General features: G+C 39.1%; 2 protein-coding genes across 8 annotated transcripts; one reads left to right on the forward strand and one right to left on the reverse strand.

The window, feature by feature from the left end:
• Positions 1-2,461: 2,461 nt before the first annotated feature.
• Positions 2,462-13,147, forward strand: LOC128030769 (epsin-1). Of its 4 annotated transcripts, none has more exons than XM_052618714.1 (13): positions 2,472-2,862; positions 4,614-4,763; positions 5,156-5,256; positions 6,218-6,376; positions 6,472-6,600; positions 7,084-7,204; positions 7,407-7,549; positions 9,951-10,022; positions 10,568-10,651; positions 11,042-11,294; positions 11,406-11,570; positions 12,189-12,440; positions 12,520-13,147. In XM_052618714.1, the coding sequence occupies exons 3-13, from the start codon at positions 5,188-5,190 to the stop codon at positions 13,005-13,007; spliced, it is 1,935 nt and encodes a 644-aa protein (XP_052474674.1). In that variant the 5' UTR covers positions 2,472-2,862; positions 4,614-4,763; positions 5,156-5,187; the 3' UTR covers positions 13,008-13,147. The 4 variants fall into 4 exon arrangements, with proteins under 4 accessions (XP_052474676.1, XP_052474674.1, XP_052474675.1 ...); XM_052618715.1 differs by having other exon boundaries at positions 7,437-7,549; positions 12,186-12,440; XM_052618712.1 differs by having other exon boundaries at positions 2,473-2,862; positions 12,186-12,440.
• A 1,152-nt stretch (positions 13,148-14,299) lies between these two features.
• Positions 14,300-20,382, reverse strand: LOC128030770 (forkhead box protein J2). 4 transcript variants are annotated; one of them, XM_052618719.1, is made up of 10 exons: positions 20,080-20,382; positions 19,458-19,778; positions 18,006-18,080; positions 17,762-17,839; positions 17,589-17,684; positions 16,936-17,086; positions 16,491-16,772; positions 16,307-16,408; positions 15,566-15,934; positions 14,300-15,138 (listed from the first exon to the last, which is right to left on the reverse strand). In XM_052618719.1, exons 2-10 carry the CDS (start codon positions 19,761-19,763, stop codon positions 15,035-15,037), a joined length of 1,563 nt encoding a protein of 520 aa, XP_052474679.1. In that variant the 5' UTR covers positions 19,764-19,778; positions 20,080-20,382; the 3' UTR covers positions 14,300-15,034. The 4 variants fall into 4 exon arrangements, with proteins under 4 accessions (XP_052474679.1, XP_052474680.1, XP_052474678.1 ...); XM_052618720.1 differs by having other exon boundaries at positions 16,307-16,396; positions 16,936-17,089; positions 20,080-20,381; XM_052618718.1 differs by having other exon boundaries at positions 16,936-17,089; positions 19,458-19,795; positions 20,080-20,381.
• Between the last annotated feature and the right edge of the window lie 418 nt (positions 20,383-20,800).

A 20,800-nucleotide genomic window follows, 5' to 3' on the forward strand; every position in this document is an offset into this window, starting at 1 on the left:
ATTAGCATTTTTAACTTAACCCATTGATGATGATAATCAATTATTAAACTGTTCGGAGTGTGACCTCTGATGAAATGGGTGTTGTCTAATTAGTTAGATAAAATAGTAAAAGCGATTCTAAGAAGCAGTGGTTCTGTGATAAATAGTTCATATAAAGGATTTTCCAAACAGTTTGGTCTTATAGGGTGTCAAACCGTCACACACAGACATCAATAATCAGCATATTTACCTCAACAATGGTTACCATAAAAAAATGCAGCAGAGCATGCTAGGAGCCATAGATTCGTTTTGTACTATAATAATACCCAGCATGCATTGCAGCATGTTTTTTTTTTGTCGTCATTCTTGAGGTACATATTCTGATTGTTGATGTCTGTGTGTGACTAACTGCTGCCATTGAAGAAAAATGTATGAGCATAAAGTGTTCGGTAATTTTATGTAAACTGATAACAATAAAACAACTGGCTCTTTGAACGGCTTCCCTTATAATAAAATGAACTAATTATGCAGTACCTCTTTAGTCAGATTTTGAGCTCTGAACAGCCCCATAATTGATGATTGTCATCACCAGTAAGCTGCACAACAACCAATACCTGATAATATTTTCTCTGGTTTTCTGAGTTATAACAAACATGCTTTAAAAACACATGGTTATAACAGCCAGAGAAAACACGAAGACAGAAGTGAAGGGTCAAGAGCCCAACTAAAGCAAACACTGATCTCTAACATGGTTACTTCAAATGAAATAATAAATCAACATCTAAACCTTAGATCATTCTCAATAAGATCTTCTGTAGACGTCTGACAAAAATAAAGTCAGTCTTGTTATTAATAAGTGGAGCTGGTGATGCTGTTTGTGGGTTTGTTTAATCAGATCTTGAGAGATTTCACGTATTTTATTTCAGTTGATTTCATCTAAGGCTGTGTCTGAAGTCAGTTGTAGTAGTTCTTGTGTTTCTCTTTTCTTCTGTGATTCTGTTTGTTAACAGCAGCTGTTCATCACTAATTCTCAATCAGCACTTAGTTAATCACTTCATTACTTAATTGCAAAGTTTTAAAACTTACATGGTTTGACTGAGCTAAGTGATTGAAACATGTTATTTTAAAATGAAAACTTCATGTTAAAGCAACGAGTGACAGTTTTAAGTCAGTTTAACATGACACAATCATGTTGAAATAACAAATAGCCAAAATGGCATTAATTCAACATGAATTGTTCAGGTAAAGTGAACAAAACTGAAAAATATTTTTTTTGAGTGTGCCAGATTACTAATCCACCTTCACACACCTTTTAAACTATCTTTACTCAATTTCCCTTTGTCTAAAGGAAACCACGGTATAATAAATGTCATTTGTTTTTAAAGAATTTATTAACTATAAAACTATAAAAACTTGTGCAGTTATGCTAATTCAAATGGGAACTATAATACCCCAACAAGCAAATGCATTGTCTGTAAATTTGCAATAAGCAAATGTACAGAGGTCCTATTTTTGATTAGTCGCCTACATAACATTGTCAATACAACCTAGAGGACAGTTTAAAAAAAAGTGCTTACTTAAAAATAATAATAATAATAATAATAATAAGTTATACCAAATGGTAACATAATATAGCATGGTATCTGCAGGATTTTTTAAATCAAATGTAAGATTTTAAAAGACCTTTTTTATGAAACACACTTCACATTGCAGCCTTTAAACACTTTTTAAAGAAAAGGAATGAGTCAAAAGTATCATGTATTATATTAATTTAAACAATTATTATCATTTAATAACATAAATATATCTTAGTCTAAGTCCATCTTGACTGGATATGCATTTTTTCATTATTATTTGCTTGCATTAGTGGATGTTTACATTTCACCGTGCACATCCTAATACGGTGAGCGGTGAGTTAATACTAACATCATAAACAGAAAACAATCTTTCCGTGACTTAATACTTTTCAAATGTTTTTAAATTGACCATCCGAGTCTAATATGATCAAGCTGACCGTACTAAAAAAGTAGCGGACCGAAGGTTGCCCCCATCCCTGTTCTAGAGGTTCTAGATGTCCTTCAAAGAAATTCAGCTGATGTAATTTCATTGAGGACACCGCCACTCTGTGGGCACCGCGTGCTAAAGCATCACTATAAAGTTAGGAAAGAAAATATCAAAGCCTATTTGTCATCTCTTCATAACTCAAAGGATTGAATAGGACATGACACCCGAATGCCACAAATGTTAAAAGCACATAGCAGCCGTTGCTACCAAAACTATTTGGAAAGAACTCTCAAAGGTGCTTTACAAACGTTATTATTATTATTATTATTATATTATTATATATAATGTTGAGATTCCACATTTTTACATTTCACATAGGGCATTAATCTATATTAATAAAGTTAGTTGCTTTAATGTAACGTTACGCCTTCTAGTTACCATGGTTTATGACTATTCAAATCAGGGAGCGCGCAAGGGGGCGCGGTCCGTCCGGCTTCCGGGAAGCGGAAGCGGAAGTGCCGCCATCTCCTCCAGCCGAGCAACAGAAGGGTCAGAACATACGATATATGAGAAAGTAGCGCTACTATATTCGCAAAAGTGGTTATATGACACGTTGTATATGTAAATGCCGAGCACGACTCGAGGGGTGATAGTTGTGAAGGGAAGCCGCTGTCGAGTAACTCTGTCACGCACTCACGCGTCTCTTTATGAGTTGAGTTAGCATAGCGCGCGCTCACGGCTCTAGATGAGTGTTTTTAATTTAGCACCGTGACAGGCAACAGCGCGCTCTTTTAATCCCGTCTTCAGTGACAATAACCCGCTTTCTGCTGTTTGGCTGAATGTCTGCTGGTGTTTGAGAGGAAGAACAGGGGCTCAGCGGTAAGTAGCCTCAGCTAGCTGGTCTCTAGTGGACTTGGCAGTGCTCTCTTTCTATCAGTTTGAGACTTGTTCGGTGCTGAAGTTACTTTAGAAGAGTTGTCTAACGGCTGGGAATAAATGCTAGCTGGTTTGAGCAGATGTCTGATACCCCCACTGTCTGTCATCTGCTCAGACAAAGATAAACAACACGCCAGTTGAACTGATCTGATGCAGATCCTCTTCACCAACCGTCAGATTTCACACACTTTTTCTCAAGCAACAGTTGTCGCAGATAAGTTCACTGAATGTTGTTTATCACCTCATCAGCTTGCTTTTGAAAAACCACCTGTTGACCCTTATTTGACTGTTTTGAATGGAGTTTGAAATGAAAGGTCTGTGGTTCATTCAGACTTCTGTACTTCGCTCCTGACATCCTCAAGTGGGACTGTTATCAGAGCAGAGCCTTATGCAACGAGATATTAATACACCCTGTCATGAAACACTGCTTAACGCCTGTTTTTCTGGATTGACCGACACTTAGAAGTACATCTTTAGTATATTTGCCTAAATATAATGTCACTTTAATGTAGTCAAGGGTGCTAATGTAACGTTAGTATCTCCATTATTCCTGTGTTATAGAATGTGTTTTTAATTTTATGTTGATCAAGTGTAACATGAAATAATAGTCTTTTTTTTTTTAATGGAACAGTTTATCGAACCTTTATACACAAATAAATACATAAAAAAAATATATATAGAAGTTTGCGTGTGTGTTTTATATTATTTGATACACCAGGGTTTTATGGCTAATGTATGATATAGTTAGAATATGGAGCTGAAATTTAAGGAGGGAAAACAAACGTCTATTTTATTTAGAAGCCCAAACTGAGCAAACCTATGAAGTTTGGTACAGATGTTGCTTTTATGGCCAAAATGGGATTAAATACTGATATCTTAAATTATAAACCAGTGAGATTTTGATAACACCGTAACAAACTCTTACAGAAAATGCATATAAAACATCAGTTGTGACTTTATATCTTGTAATATTTTGTCTTAATACAATATTTAAATGCTTAGTTTTATGATCAAAGCTCTGTAGTTTCAATTGTGGGTCCAAAACATAGAATTCAAAGAAGTACTGTGATAGAGTTATATTTTTTATTTTATTTTATACGCATTTGATGTTTAGGAAATCAAATATACCTAAATTACTTCCATTTAGTAAATGTTCATCTTAAAATATTTTTTAAACAGTATAACTGTTATTATGATTACTTGATATAAAATTACTAAAGATTTCATGGTAAAAAGTCCCACGACACGGAGGTGTCTTAAAGGCTTTTTTCTTACTAAAACAATTAAAATTATCAATCAGAGAGCAGAAGGCATGTAGTCATTAGTTCAACAACATTTTCAGGAAAGTTTTGATTATACTGTTAATTTAACGACCTTAGAAATCAATGTGTGAAATATGATAGTACGCTTTATAGGATTAAAACGTCTGTTTGATTTGTTGTTGATTGAAGTTATAGATGTTATCTTTTGTACATCACAGCAGGTGTTAAACTTCAGCTTTGTTGTTGTTTCTCTAGTACTTCACCCAGCTGATATTACAAATGAGCACAAGGCACTGCCCGCTATTACTGCATTTTCTCTTTTGTCAAAGAGTGGAATTGAATGTCTATTGTGTTTTTAAGCCAACTCTGTGCTGCACCAGCTTTCCTCCCTGTATGTTGTACCTCCCGTCTAAATCTCTGTTCTTCTGGTAGTTAAATCACCCCACATCTGTGCTTCTGGGCCCTCATGTGGCCGCCGTGCAGAGGTTTGGAGCAGTGGACAGGCTGAACACTGAGAGACCCCGACCTGAGCACACACTCAGAGAGAGCTTGAGAGGGGGGGAGAGAGACTGACACTCCCAGGTATAGTACACTTCACAGACGCTTCCTGCAGCCAGACTCGCACGTCATCAGATGCGCTTGTGTTCACAGGGCTTTTAGGTTGGGGAATTCCTGGGGCTGCACTCCCATGGTTACAGAGGGTGCACGGTACTGGAGGTATTATGTTTAAGATTGGGTCTAACATAATATCTCTCTCTTTCTTTTTTTAATCTGTGGAGAGATGGATGGCATTTTAATAGCAGCCAAAACATTTCCTTCTTGTTTTTCGATTTACCTCATGGTCATTCTTAGATATGACAGTTTTTTTTAAGTCTCAGAGCTGATACACTCCCTTTTGAAAAATGTGTAGCCTTTGTTTGCCTTTGTACCTGTCCATATTAATGTTTTATTGACATTGCTTTACAATGTCCCAGATTTTGCAGAACCTGATAGCCAGTCTGTTGCCATGTCGACATCATCGCTGCGGCGACAAGTGAAGAACATTGTTCACAATTACTCGGAGGCAGAGATAAAGGTTAGACTTTTACCTTTGTAACCCAGCTTTCCTTCTCTCTCTTCTTCTTTTCAAACTCTTCTCCATCTTGGCCTTGAAACCGTCTTCTTATGCAAGTCTTTTATGGTGCTTTCGTATGGTATGGCACTGTACCACCTCGGTTGAGGTTCCATATTAACTGTACCATTACCAAAACGTGACGTGTAAACTCTGCTGATCACTGATTGGCCAGAGAGAATCGTCCCTAGCTGTGTCACTGAACTTGCAAACACAAACACAATAAAAAATTTAAATCAGCACAGCCAGTGAAGGATCGAACACAACCGTTTTGAACGAGCGCACCCTGTCTGTTGAGGAAGTACAGACGTTCCTCTCATTGATAACAGAGGAGCGGATCCAGCGAGAGCTTGATGGGGTGACGGGGAATGGAAAAGTTTTTCAGGAGTCGCAGCAGTAGAGGCGGCGCCACTATAACAACATGTGAATAATCCCGCCCTAATAAAGAGGCACTAAAATGCAGTGGAAACGCAAACCATGCAGAGTTGTAACACATGGTGGAAAACCACTATTAGTTCCTGATAAATGTTTTGTATTTCTGCCCTTCATTTTATTTTTTTGATTGAATGAAACCGTAAGCAGTCATACAAAAGAGGCAGGAATTCTTTAATTAGTTTTTATCAGTTATTTCAGTTTAGGGTGAAAACTGGTGACCAAAAATGCCGGAAGCAATAACGACTACAATCTTTGTTGTAGACATGGGCACTTTAGTGGTATAAATAGTTCAGTGGCGATTCTTAATCTGTTGTTAATTTAAATTAATTAATTTAATTCTGTTTAAAATATTTCTAGTTGCATACATTATATGGTTTCACATTCTTAAAAAAGAAAAAGAAAAATTGTAGGCAGCATTCAGTGTGTTCTGTAAGCATAAACCGATACTTTTAAGTGAAGTTCATTTAACTTTATTTTGTATTTTCTCCAGGTTAGGGAAGCAACCTCTAATGACCCATGGGGTCCCTCTAGTTCTCTGATGTCAGAGATTGCTGACTTGACATACAATGTTGTGGCCTTCTCAGAGATTATGAGCATGGTCTGGAAGAGACTCAACGACCATGGGAAGAACTGGAGACATGTATATAAAGTCAGTTTGACGGTTTTACCCTTGCTAGTAGCAGATTTGGTATATGGGGCTGTAAACACAGTCTGATTGTATTTTATACTCTTGCTTTTTCTCAGGCTATGACTCTGATGGAGTATCTGATAAAGACGGGTTCAGAGAGAGTGGCACAGCAATGCAGGGAAAACATCTACGCCGTTCAGACACTCAAAGATTTCCAGTACATAGACAGAGACGGCAAGGACCAGGTAAAACACAAACAGGAACTTATATTTATACACACACGCAAATGAAGCGTGTTATCTCTCTTTCATTAAGGAAATAAAAGTAGAGCTCTCAGTGTTAGTTATGAAGTGTCCTTCAACATGTTAGTAACAGTTCTCATATGTGATTCACACACTACAGCAATCTCTCACTCAAGGTCTAAATGCGCAGGCAATTCAAACGCTTTGACTTTGAAGCAAGGTCTTTCTCCCACTCACATTTAAACCACAAAAACATTCAACCCTCTAGGTTTTATTTTATTTTAGTCACCCCATTATTTCCCTACCACATTTGTCACAATCACTACCTCAAACTTATCAATTACAGTTCAGGTTGTTTAATTATTCATTCTGATTCTTGACAAATAAACATATTAGAATTGTGCATATGCTTTGTAGAAAACATAATGAGTTCATAGATAAGGCACACACTTGAATGTAGCGTTACATTTTGTGTGTGTGTTTCAGGGTGTGAATGTACGGGAGAAGGCCAAGCAGCTGGTGACTTTGCTAAAAGATGAGGAGAGGCTACGAGAGGAGAGGATCCATGCACTCAAGACCAAAGAGAAGATGGCACAGACCAGCAGTGGTAAGAACTAGAAGTGCTTTGCAGATGGAGGGGCTTATGAAGGGGTCAGGACGGACACTCAGATGTTTGTCAGCACCCTTATAAGAACGCTTTGGCTGAGTCTGAAGGTTGGCAAGCATTTTGCTCTGAATGCTCTTTTAGGGACCGATAGTCCTCCTTCTATTGATTCATCATAATGGCTGTCATTTGACTCCTCCCTTAGCATCTTCGGCCCCTTCTGCTCCTGCTTTAGGGGGAGGACTGCACTCGGGAGCAGACGCTGAGCAGGCGTGGCCCCAGAGCACTGGAGAGGAGGACCTGCAGCTCCAGCTGGCACTGGCCATGAGCAAGGAGGAGGCGGAGCAGGTAAAATCTCAGCGATCAGGTTTTCAGGCTGCAGGTAAAATGTAGAACTGCGGTGGTTCAGAGACGGAGGAAGATGAATAGTTGTTATACCAGAAATGAAAAGATCTGTGTAGGCATGCTTGATGTGTAATTGTATATTAGCAGAACTATACATAAGGGATCAAGTGCAGTCAGCTGGTCATTAGTGCAGAATAAATCTTGTGATAATGACCGGTTGACTTTACATTATCCTGCTTATTACATTGAAATGAACAAATTGACATGTAAAGAAAGATGAGACCATGCTGTAAGGTAGCACAGAAAATTGTTTGCCTGGGACAGTGGTCAATTATATACTGTAGTGGCCATTATATAAAAATTTTGACAGGAAAATGTATTCTGTTCAAATCAAGTATTCCAGATAGTCCTGTAATTAAATGCTCTAATGGACAGTGTGAGTTTTGAAATATATTTTTGAAAACCATTATTTTTTTGAATTTAGAATATGCCAGTGAGTTACAAGTTGTACTTACTAGGGGTGGGAATCACAGGGTACCCCACGATACGATACACGATACATGGCTCACGATACCGATAATATCATGATGCATCAATTCTATGATAATCGATATATTTATAGACAATCCTATAATGACACATCATGTTATCTGTCTAACTATGAAAACAAAATGCCTGTGAAAAGGTTAAGTGTAGGTTCTCTTTCTTCGTTCAAGTCCAAACTGCTGAAGATCCTGTCATCTATCGGCCGTTGGCCATCGTCGGCCCGACGGCGAGCGACGATCGGGCTAGTTTGTTTGGTTTGTTCCATTTCCACTTGGCTCATATCGGCTGCAGTTTGCCATCGGGGCTGATGGTGAGAGTGTGAGCTCTGATTGGATGTTCAATTTGGTGAACGAGTCAGTACCGAGAATTAAAGCAAAAGTGAGGGAAACAAGCATGTGAATGAAGACTGTACAGACAGAAGGCTGTTTAAATGTTACATGATCTTTCCAAATCATTCCAATACGCAAATATTTTCATAACATGAGCCGCTTAAAATTATTAAAAGTGTTGCTTTGTTTATATTTTGTATATCTGCGTTTATCTTGTATATCTTTGTTTCGGTTTCTCCTTTTGAATGACAAATATACATTTAATAGCCGCTGATGTGAACAGCTCGTTCCTATCACGAATGCTCATAATGCATGTGTTAGTTTGCCGTCGGCTGTAGTCTGCGTTGTGTTCCAGCGCAGCTTTTTGGTCACTTTTTGACACTGCCGCTAAGTTCTTTGAAGTCAGCTTGGTTTGTCCGGACCTACATACTCACTCTCAAGTTGTTTTAAACCTGACTACGTTTCTTTCATCGGTTAAGCAATAATGACATGCAAATAATGCAGTTCTTGCACGTCACATGCTCTGTCGATTTTGTTTGTCCTTCACTGATATAAAAGCCGAGGTGGGTCCAGACTTTGGACTTAAACGTGGCTGGGGCATCTATTATTTTACTCACAATGCTGTCCACCATCCCATTTAAAAAAACTTTTTTCTTAGGCTAGTTAACTTAAATTCACGTTTCCTCATTCATATATTGTTCGCCACTTTGAGGAGCCAGGAAGTAGCAATGCTGGGAGAAGGAAAATATATAGAGTGTCTTATTTTATTGATTAAAATGTCGATATTTGGCACCAGACTATCAGTTCTCGTATTGCATTGGATAAGGACAATATATCGCCATATCAATATTTCATCCCACTCCTAGTATTTACATTTATATAATAATACAATAACTGTGGCTTCCCAGTCAGAGCTCAACAGTGAGTTTTTATTTTTTTTCTGCTTGCTGAGTCAGAACAGTAGTTAAGATTGGCCTGGCATCATTTAACTGGCACCCAACACAATTATGCATTTTTATTAAGTTTTTTTTATATATATATAGCATATATTTTTAGATTCATATATTGGAATTTCAGTTTATATTTACTCTCACAGTTTTTACACTTTTAATGTAACTTTTTTTTATAATCTTTTAATTACATTATCATCATCATCATCATATTTATTATCTGTTGTGATAATAATTGTTTTTAATTATAGATGATAGTAGTAATAATTGTAGTAACAATACAAGATGTTTACAAATTATAAAAAGGCATGTACAAAAAGTGACAGTTCTGGCAACTGGCTCAACTCCCTCCCACTGGCCCTGGGCCATCCTTACTGTTGAGCTCTGCTAATAATAACCATCTTTAAAGCTCCCCTAACTCTTCCCTAACTGCCATCATAAAATAGAAATATGGGCTGGTCTCTAATAAAGTACAATAACACACATTAAACATTAGAAGCCGTCCTCAACACAGTTTCTGCACATTTCCCCTCTCACTCCTTCACTCACAACTGTCCTCACCCTGCCCCCCTCCTTCAGACTAGCAATGACCCTCTGGAAGATGCAGAGCTCCGCTACGCACTCACAGTCAGCCAGGAGACTCACCAAAAGGTCAGGGAGCAAAAATTCATCCAGGTCACAGTGGATGAACCCTTCCTTTGCTATCCTCTTCCTTTGCAAATCTCAGATCCGCCTGAATTAATACATACATCAGTTTGATCATGGAACTATTGAACAATCTAAGAAATATCTAGTAAGTGCTTTTAAAAGGTCAAAAATTTCCATTGTTCTTTTGTATGTGTGTTGAGCTTACCTCTTGTTAATCATTTCCGTTGTTTCAATTCTTCTGATTTTTTTTTTCTGACTTTTGCATGATGAAACCAATGAATAATTTCAAAAGTACCTATGATTCTCAGTAATCTTTCATTCTTTGTAATTCCACTAGAACTTTTCAATGCAAAATCAGAGTAGATGCACTGCCCTCTACTTCCAAATGTTGTTGATTTTTTTTTTTTGTCTAACTCAAGCTGTGAAGCACAAATCTGAAGCTGGTGAGACATGGGAGTCGGGTTGCCACAGTTCATTAGACTCCATTTCCCATCAGCCCACAGAACTTGGTTCACTGTGATGATGTGACGGTGGTGTGTGATTGGCAGGAGGAGCGTCTGCGCAGGGGAGACGACCTGAGGCTGCAGATGGCCATCGAGGAGAGTAAGAGGGAGAAAGCCAAGCCCGAGGAGGTGTGTGTGATTGTGTACGATTGTGTCCGCAAGAGTTCATGCTTGACAAGCTGTTCTTATAGGACGAGAGCGTGAGGTGTACACATGGTAGTGTGTTGTGTTCCCGAGGGTTGCGTGTTTGTGTACCTGCCTCTCACTCTCCAAGAGTTACCTGCTCTGTCTGTGTCTCTCACCCTGCGTACGCGCTTTAGCACAACAATGTGTGTGAGCTTGTTTCACTTCCTCTAGAGTTTCCTCCTCCTTACCATTTCGCCACATTAGCTATTATTGAACCACTTGCAAGTGTAAGTGTCTGTCCTTCCTGTATAAACAAGCTTCCCTCTCACACTTTTGCTTTCTCGAGCGTTCCTTTCCGATGAGGACGTTCTTATTGACATGTCTCCCTCTCAGTCGTCTCTGATGGAGTTGAGTGCTGTAGATCCATGGGGGGCTCCTGCGACAAGCTCCGCAGGACCCTCTCCTCCTCCCACTTTGGCTCCTGCATCTACTGCTGGGCCATGGGGCCCCGCTGACCCATGGGGAGCAACCTCCCCCGCCTCTCCCCCGAGTACTGATCCCTGGGGAGGAGCACCAGCAACAGTAGCCCTGGACCCATGGGGCGACTCGTCCTCTAGAGTGAACTCTGACCCCTGGGCGTCCACAGGTGAGAGTGCCAAGGATGTGTCCTCCCAGTATTCTCTGTGACTTTACCCTGGCTTTTCCTCTCTATTCATGGTGTCTTCTGATCCTTGAACTTTCCTCGTATCCCCTCCAGCTGTGACCCCTCCAAGTGCCGACCCTTGGGCCCCCTCAGTGGCTCCGGCCCCTACCCCGCTCTCAGGGTCAACCGATCCCTGGGCAGCGGAAGGAGCTGCCCCTGCCACTGACGGTCTGACCTCTGACCCCTGGAGTGGCTCTGTTAAACAAACTAACGGCACAGGTATACTTGCATATGTACTGTGAATGCATAGATGCACTTATCATAGGGGTGTCCAATCTTGGTCTGGCATGTTGTGCACTGCTTGGCTCCAACTAGTCTGAACATACCTGCCTGGAAGTTTCTAGTAATCCTGAAGACTTTGATTGATTACCTTGGTTCAGGTGTGTTTAAATGGAGGCTGGAGCTAAACTCTGCAGAAAAGTGATTCTCTTGGAGCAGGATTGGACACCCCCTACTTGTCGAAAGATAAATGACATCTATTCGTTCGACGGGCATTACGAATGGATTCAGAGGGTGATCTGAAAATTTCCAGAAATAAAATGGACAATGTTGTTATGTGGGCTGGTAGTTAAGAATGTTGTTAAAGAGTTTTATCTGCTTTTTGTTGAAAAATAATAATAATAATGAACTATACATTTTCACTATCTCTGAGAAACAACAGTCCAAAAGTCATTAATTTCCAATGGAGTATTGGTCAGTAATGTGTCTAAGGCAGGGCTTAGTAAAGGATAAGTTGGACAGCATTTTTTTTTTTTTTTTTTTTTTTTTTTTTCATAATTATTGTTAAACCATTTACATGTTATTCTTTTTGCCTCATTCTTTTTACATTCACAGCAGACCCAGAACGAAGAGGCTCGTTGATGACAGGAGGTGATACAGGAGGTGGAGGCAACACAGGGTCTCCGGTGCCCTTTGACCTTTCATCGCTCAGTTCCTCGTTGCCTGTTCGAAAAACACCAGAGTCATTCTTGGGTCCCAATGCTGCACTTGTGGATTTGGACTCTCTAGTATCATCAAAACCCAAACCTAAACAACCACCACCACCAAGCATCTCCTCCACATCTCACAACCCCTTCCTACAGACACAGGGTGAGTATTTAAAATAGACCACACCTTAGAGAGGAATTATGTTTTGTTGATCCCTCTAACATTTCTCTTTTTAATTTAGCTCCCTCATCAACAGGTATAGGAGTTACTCCGGGCAGTACCATATCCAGTAGAGGGGTGTCTCCAACCCCGCCTTCCACTTCTAATCCTTTTGGCACCACACAGATGGCATCCATCTCCCCTCAACCTTCTTCGCTCGGTCTAAACCAGCTCCGCACGAGCCCTGTTCCCCAGAATCCTATGCTGGGTCACATGCCTCCACCAGTAGTGGGAATGGTTCAGCCGGGCATGGGCATGCCAGGAATGGGGGTCCCTATGGTGGCCCCTGGTATGGGCATGGGAATGGTACAATCCAGCCCAATTGGCATGCCTTTTGGTGGTATATCCCCCATGGGTCCTGCAGGAAATCCCTTGCTAATGGGCCCCGGAGGGCCTGCGCCACCTGCACTGATTTTGGGTGGACCACCGGGGGTAGGTGGAGTAATGGGAACAGGAGGATCCATGGGAGGTGGAAACACAGGCACAAGCACCAATCCTTTCCTTCTTTGAGAGACTTCACCAATCCCACGTGCCCTCTCCACTAAACAACCAATCCAAACCTGCCCTAACAACACAAACAGTTTGTGTGTGACAAAAAAAAAGAAATGTGTGTACATCTCTATATTTAATGAAAAAAGTACAAACAAAAATGTGTTATTTTCTTTCACAAAACAACAGCATTTCAATTTTTTTTTTTTCATTTTATTTTACAGTATTCAAAGTCTATTTATTTCCCGGTTAGTTAATTTTTTTTTCTTTGATAGACATGGATGATTGGTGGGTTCATTCAATGAATGCAGGCTGTTAATATTGTTATATTATTAGGATGATTGTTATTGTTCAGAAACATGAAGTTAAAGGAGGAGGAAAACAAGCCACTAATGAACTCAATCAAACACCCCTTTCTCCCCCTTTCATTGATGACCCTCTGATGAAAGAGTGCATGAAGGATGACTGTGACGGGCTTGCCCTGAACAGAATGAGAAAAATTCAGGTGTCTGTTTTATTCACAACTCTAGTAAAAATCATTCAATAGATGTATTACTTTTAATTTAATTTAATGTGTAATCTTGTGTAATTTATTTTAATCATATGTCTCCTGGGATTGATTCAACCAAGGAAAATCGCACTGAAAATTGCCATTGAAGCAGATGCCTGCTTGGTCACCTTTGACCACCTGCAAAATTTCACTCCACGTTATGTGGTACACATAAAGAAATGCTTTCTGTGTGTGTGTGTGTGTATGAGAGAGCGTGTATGATGTGTGCGTTGTTTTCAGCCGGTCCTCTGCTGTGCTTCTGATGGGGTTTCATCAGCATAGCCTCACTTTCAGCACTCTTAACTTGTTATAAAAGTCCTCCTTTTTACACATTTATTTTTGCAGTCGATGAATCAAAGCATTAATTTGACACCTGTTCACATGAAAATCAGAGCTTGTCTTTACATTTCACTTCAGCACCTTTTTTCCTTTACATTTACACAGAAAATGGGAAAGTGTCAGCACTTCTGAAACTGAATTATCTGAATGATCGTATGTGAAATCATAAAAAATTGGGGACTGAATGACATGATCCATGCTGTTAATCTTTATTTACTTTGAATGAATTATTTTATATATGAAAATTTTAGAGATCTTTCTCTAATATTGGCTATGGTCAAAAATTGTGTGGTGTTGACTGTGAACATTCACATTGAAAAATAAAATGGAGAAGAAAAAAAGATCCACAAAAAAAAAAAAAATGTCCAAGCTTTTTTGTTTGCATTGGTTTGCCTTTAAATGGCAATTAAAATGATAAACAAGAGACATTTCATTTCATTTTATTTTTTGTGTAACTGAAGACAGACATTAGCTCCCTAAGGGGATTTGCCATGTGACAAAGTGTAATAATATTAAGCAATAAATGTCATAATTGATTTCAGTCAAAATACACCCATATGTACTGATAAACTGCATTTTTTTCAATCACAAATTGTTAGTGTACATGCAATTTGTTGAAAAAGTGCAATTTAAGATATTTCTTTGGCTTTCAATAACTATTGAACTGACTAAAGTGTCAGGAAAGCCTGTATCAACATTCAGCAAAAACAGCCACTGTCAACTGGCTAAAGCTTGGAAATGCTAATGGTATTTACATTGTAATACACTGACGTAAAAAGCAGCCTGGCATGGATTGAAACTACCCAACATTAAAGGTGTGGAGAAGTTCAGGAGAAAAAAACTACTAAATATTTTGAATTGTAAGTCTTTGTTAACCTGACAAATTTGGTACTGGTTATCATCATTATTTTCCAGAACTTCAACATGCAGTTGACTTTAGCAGCACCATTGTGCCATATCTATCATAAGGCAGAACTGAACTGGAAGGAAACAAACAGCTGAATGATGAACATTATTACAATTGTGCTGCTTTTGTTCCACATTCAAATGAAACAGGATGAATGGGCTAGCCTCACCTCCTTTTTGACAGATACTCTTGCCTCAGTAACTGGCTCATGGCTTCTTTACTCTGTATTTATATGTATATCTGCAAACAAAATTATTCAATCAATGAATCCCAATCAAAATCATCCTGGATTTCCTCACTGTTGACTTTCTTGAAGTGTGGACGTCCTGTTGGGGTAAGTGGTTGAGTTTGAAGTGCTGCATAAAGACAATGACATCATATTGAGTAATTCGACCAACAGAGGAACACTCATTTACTTTCTGAATGACAATAAGAGCACTTAAAGAAATCACGCACACACTAAATGAGAAATCTTATCATTTACTCACCCTCCTGGCATTTCAAACCAGTACGATTATTTTTCTTCTGCAGAACATTACAGAATATACTTTGAACAATCTCTTTTTTTTTGTCTATACAATGAAAATCATTGGGGTCCAAAACAGCATTTAGACCTGATTGACTTTCATTGTGTGGGTAAAAACCATTAAAACTTTCTCCAGAGCACATTCTTTATGTTCCACAGAAGAAAACAAGTCATGGAAAACTTTTTCGGGTGAACTATCCCTTTAAGTTTAGATGCAGAGTGGTTTTGTAAGGATTTAATTGGGGTTTTCGACATACCGTTAGGAGTCAGTGGCTGGCTCATGGTGGGCTGCAGCCCCTGGGATCTCTGTGCTGTCTGGTTCTGGGTGTGAGGGATCAGGGTTCTCCTGGGACTTTGGATGGGAAGTTCACCAGTACCTGGAGGGAGTTGGGAGGAGTAGATGAGTGGAGAAGGTTGAGTTAAACTAGCCAGGCTGGGAAGGTTAGTGGGCGGTATATTGATAGGAGGTGGGGCCATTTGTCCAAAAGACGAGGGACCACCAGAAGATGAGCTAATGAGACCCTTCTGAGTGAAGAATCGGTTGAGTGAATCACATAGCGAGGTGAAGAGCGTCGAATCTAACGCCCAGTCACAGAGCTCGGCCTGACGCATGCTCTCTACCAGGTCTGCATGAGAACAACACAAATAGAGACACTTAATAAATCTCCCCTACAGTGATGTCAGCAGTTTTGGATGCATTCATAAAGTAACAAATGATGATTAATGATTATGGATTTAAAAAGACATTTAATGGTTTGAGAAGTTAGTTAAGTTTTGTTGGTTGCATCATGTAGTCTAGCAAGTTTCTACCAAATGGTAATTTGACAGTTTTAAACTACTTTAAATTGCAGCTTGCCAAGAGACCATTTCAAAATAGCTTCCAAACAGTGGAAAATAATGCTCACATGATGATCACACTGAAACTAAACTGTAAATCCAGAGTGGAAATTGAAAGCATGTTGTGCATTATATATCTGAGTGTATAGTTGAGTACTGACCAGGGTGACTGGTGAGATCAATGTTAGCCCAGTCCAGACTGCTAGCAATTCTGAAACTCTCTCTCAAAGAGTCAGCATTACTGAACCAATCTGCAGGAACAACTGAAAGAGAGCGAATGAGAGGATCAGGTCATCAGGACACTCATAGCCCATCAGTACGTCACTACTGAGCAGTTGGACTCACCGTTACTGTGTAGCAGCTTGTCAGGCTCAGTGTTGGAGATTGGATGAATGTTAGAGTTCTGGTTTGGGTGTAGGTTGTGGATAAAACCAGAGTTAGTATTGGGTGTATTTGGGTTGAAGTTGCCGTTGGTATTCAGGTTTAGGTTAAGGGCAGGGTTGGGGTTGGTAAATTGGTTAATACTAGGGTTTGGAAAGGGACAGGGGCAGGGGGAGAGAGGAGGCAGGGTTGGTGTATGGAGCGGTGTACTGTCATGGGGAAGTCCAAGTAAATTGGGAACATCCACTATGAGAGAGAGAGAGAGAGAGAGAGAGAGAGAGAGAGAGATTCTGAATCATTAAGCACACCTACACTGTCACATTTTAAAACAGACTTGATTCTGACTCAAAACTGATACTAAAGTAAATTATAAGCTACAGGAAAAGAGTGGCATAATTGATTTACTTACATTGTGAGGTGACTCTATCTTTCACAGAGCGACAGAGAGACTGGAAAGAATTGTACAGATCCGGTAGGTTCAAATCAGCAAAGGAGAATCTGAGAGTTGGATCAGCATGAGGGTTTGAAGGAAGAGAGGTAGCTGTTGGGATGCTTGGACGCTGCTGTGGAAATAGTGTTTGCAGAGTTTCATCTCAGAGTTATTTGGATAAACAATGTTCTCTACAGTTACTGAAAAAGTCACCAAATCCAATCAACATCCAATGGGCAGAGTCCAGAGTTCATTTCATCTTGACTTTAAGCAGGACTTCAGAAACTTGTAATATAGCACACAAATCATATGGACTACTTTTGTGATGCTTTTAGCTCTTTTGAAAGCTTGACAGAAATGGTCTCTCTGGTACAACTGTCACTGACAAAACAGCTATAAAGGCTTGTTTGCATGGCTGAAAGGATACCATGCAGTTTGAAAACAACATGATTGATGATGCATGCATTTAAACTCACTATAAATGAAAGTAATTATGAAGTCTAGCTCTCAGTCACTAGCTCTCTTTTGTTTACCTCACACTCTCATTTCCTCATTCTTAGACCTCAAGCTCTGCCATAAGAGGATCTTAATCCTTAATAGAAATAGAAAAGCAGAAGAAATGACTTTTGAACCTTGCAAGGAGGGGGAGAGAACGTGCTTTTGGTGTCCGGCTGAGGTGGGAGGAGCTCTGCTTGACTGACAGGCACTTGGGCCTCGGAGGACGGAGCCTGAAAGAGGGATGTTGTATGAGTTAAATACTGATCTCACAGAGGTGATGATAATGTTTCGTGTGATGTACTCTTACATCCTCCTCTTTAGGATAAGGACGTTTAACTCCTCTGGGTTGAGTTGAGTCAGGTACATCCATCGTCCAGTATGACCCCTAAAACAGGCGATTATTTGAGCTTCAGTATTAGTAAGCAGAAAAGTGGATTTAAGATTTTAAATAAAAACTGTTAAAATAGTTAATTGCAATGCAATTTTAGTCTTTCCTATTTAAACTGAATAAACCTCAGATATTAATGAACAAAATAATTAGGCTACATCACCTTCCCAGGATCGCTCTGTGGTCGAGGAACCTTCCGGAAACATTTATTGAGGGACAAATTGTGTCGAATTGAGTTCTAGGAAACAAAACAGAGATTTGTCTATACATACTGTATATACTGTATATATATATATATATATATATATATATATATATATATATATATATATATATATATATATATATATGACATGCTGTGCATTACTGTACAAAGGTTTGGGATCAGTAAGATTTTTTAGTTTTTAAAGAAATTAAGACGCATTAAATGAATCAAAAATCACACTAAAAACATGTTACTGTACACAATTGTTTCCAACAATGATAATATGCAGAAAGTTTCTTGAGCAGCAAAAAGCATATTAGAATAATCTCTAAAGGACACTGAAAACTGGAGTAGTGACTGCTGAAAATTCAGCTTTGCCATCACAAGAATAACTAACATTTTAAAATATATTAAATTAGAAAAGCTAGTTTCAATTAACATAATATTTTACAATATAACTTTTTTTTTTTTTTTTTTTTTTTACAGTTTATACATTTTATTTTTGATCAAATAAATGCAGCCTTAGTGAGCATAAGAGACTTCTTTGAAAAATAACGGTACTGGGCATCATTTTCTAAGAACTGTTTTTAAAACATGTTCAGACTCCTCAGATAATCAGCACCATTTCCAGTTAAAGAGCATCACATATCATTTTTTACTCGTGAAGCAGAACAGATTGCGACACGTTTCCTGTAAAATATCACTACACACCTACAAACTGTCATTTCACATTGACAAGCAAACATGTTATAAATCTGTGCAATGAATCATATACAATTAAGTACGCAATAAAGAAAAGAAGTCTGTTTACTCCGACTCCTCACTAAAACAGAAGCTTTATTTTAATGGTAGGGTATAATGCAAAACCAAACTCCCCAGGAATTCAAGTTAGTGTTATATCTATCAAGAGAGAAAGTGTGCTGCTGGACAGTAGAAATGTCATGTTTACTTGCTCCATGGGCTCAGAGAGATTGATTCAGGGCTCGGAAATCTAACATCTGTCAAGTCTATGGTTTTTCAATATGGCCAAAATCCCCCAAAACATTAAAGCGCACATAAAATTGTACGCTGACAAATTAAAAAATGTTAAATTGTGAAATGTGCATGCTGAAAATCTAAAAATAACTCAATAATGTATTCTTTTCAAGAGTTTCATTCCTTTAATGAAGCATTTTCCTTTATTATAGTATCAGATAATATCAGTCATGATATGTCTAACTTTGTGTTTGACCCTAATATTCAAAATAATCGCTCTGAGCTACATTTATACATAATTTCTTTCTAAACTTATTACGTCAGTAAAGAGTTAATCCAAACCACAGACCCTGTTCGTGCACAGCTGCAAACACAACTATGCCTCAATGCACTATTTAGCAGGAGGAAGTGGTCATGCAGTGGTCTGGCCCTTACCTTCCATCCTCTTCCTGCTCTGCTGTAATAAGGAAATGTGTCGCTGATCCAGGTGTAAATATCATTCAAACTCAGCTTCATTTCCGGAGCAGAACTTATCGCCATGGCTATCAGAGTGGCGTAGCTGTGAGGGGGTTTCACTTTGGAATTAGTTCCAGGGGACGGTGTAGGTATGGAAGGGATGTCCTTCTCTCTTCCTCGTTCTTTCTTTCGCTCCACTCTTTCTTTGCCTGATCGCAAAGTGCTGATTCCAAGCTGAGGAAGCCAGTCAATGCTGGTCAAGCTAGAGTCCAGTTCAGAAGTCATGCTGAAGGGGGATATCTGAGGTGCAAAGAAAACTAAACATAATGTAATAACTGTGTGTTAACCCATGCACTCCAGCTAAGCGGTGAAACCAACCTTAATAATGCCATCCGCAGTTGCAAAACAAAATGATTTACGAGTATGTTGCAATAGAAATCTCAATCCTATTTAAAATCATTAAGTAATGGTTAGACGAACAAACAGATAGCTATTACTGCACACTGTATGGATCAAATGTTGGATATACTTTTAGCCCTATTTTTTTCGAAAATAGCCTATTATAAGAGAATAATATGTGTTGAAATGAGTGAAAACATACCTCTGTTCTGTCAAAAGGCCACAGGCTTCACTCTGTGTTCATTTTTCATGCTGGCATCTGTTGCTCAGTGGCATCTGAGGGATCTCAGTAAATGCTCATTTATCCTTCTTCATTGTTGTCTAATGTTTATCGCTGAATTCATTCGCTACCTGAAGCGTCTAAGTTAACACGTTTTGTATTAAATTTCTGGAAGAAGAAGAAGAAAAATAGTCGGAAAAAGTTCTTCCCTTTCTTTCTATTTCCTCCTCCCTTTCTGACTGCGTTGAGCGTCACACACTCCACCCTTCATTTGACATTTGAGCACTCGGCGTGTGTCTCCTCCTCTCTTTCGTTCTCTCCTCCTCTCATGGCTGCACTTGTGGTGTTTTACTGCTGAGTAAGTTCCTGTTTCTCTGCTGAAATAGGAGAGGAGTGGGAACCCACAGTAATTATTTCCATTCAGATTTTCTTGGTCCTGTGACACGGCGATCTTTGCATCCTGGTGGATTTCACGCTTGTAATAATGCAATGAGGGGGTAAAAGTCAACACCATATGCACAATCATCAGGCTGACACATATTTTTTTTATTATTTTATATTAATGAATGTAAGAAATATAATCGTGTGGATTTGCATTTATATCTCTTTACATGAGGGTGCGAGTGTCCTACTCGGAAACTGGTCGTGAACGGCCTCTGCAGTCGTATTTACTTCTGGAAAATAATTTTAATACCAATGTTTC

Source organism: Carassius gibelio, chromosome A16, assembly GCF_023724105.1.
Source record: "Carassius gibelio isolate Cgi1373 ecotype wild population from Czech Republic chromosome A16, carGib1.2-hapl.c, whole genome shotgun sequence".
In the NCBI taxonomy this organism is placed as follows: domain Eukaryota; kingdom Metazoa; phylum Chordata; class Actinopteri; order Cypriniformes; family Cyprinidae; genus Carassius; species Carassius gibelio.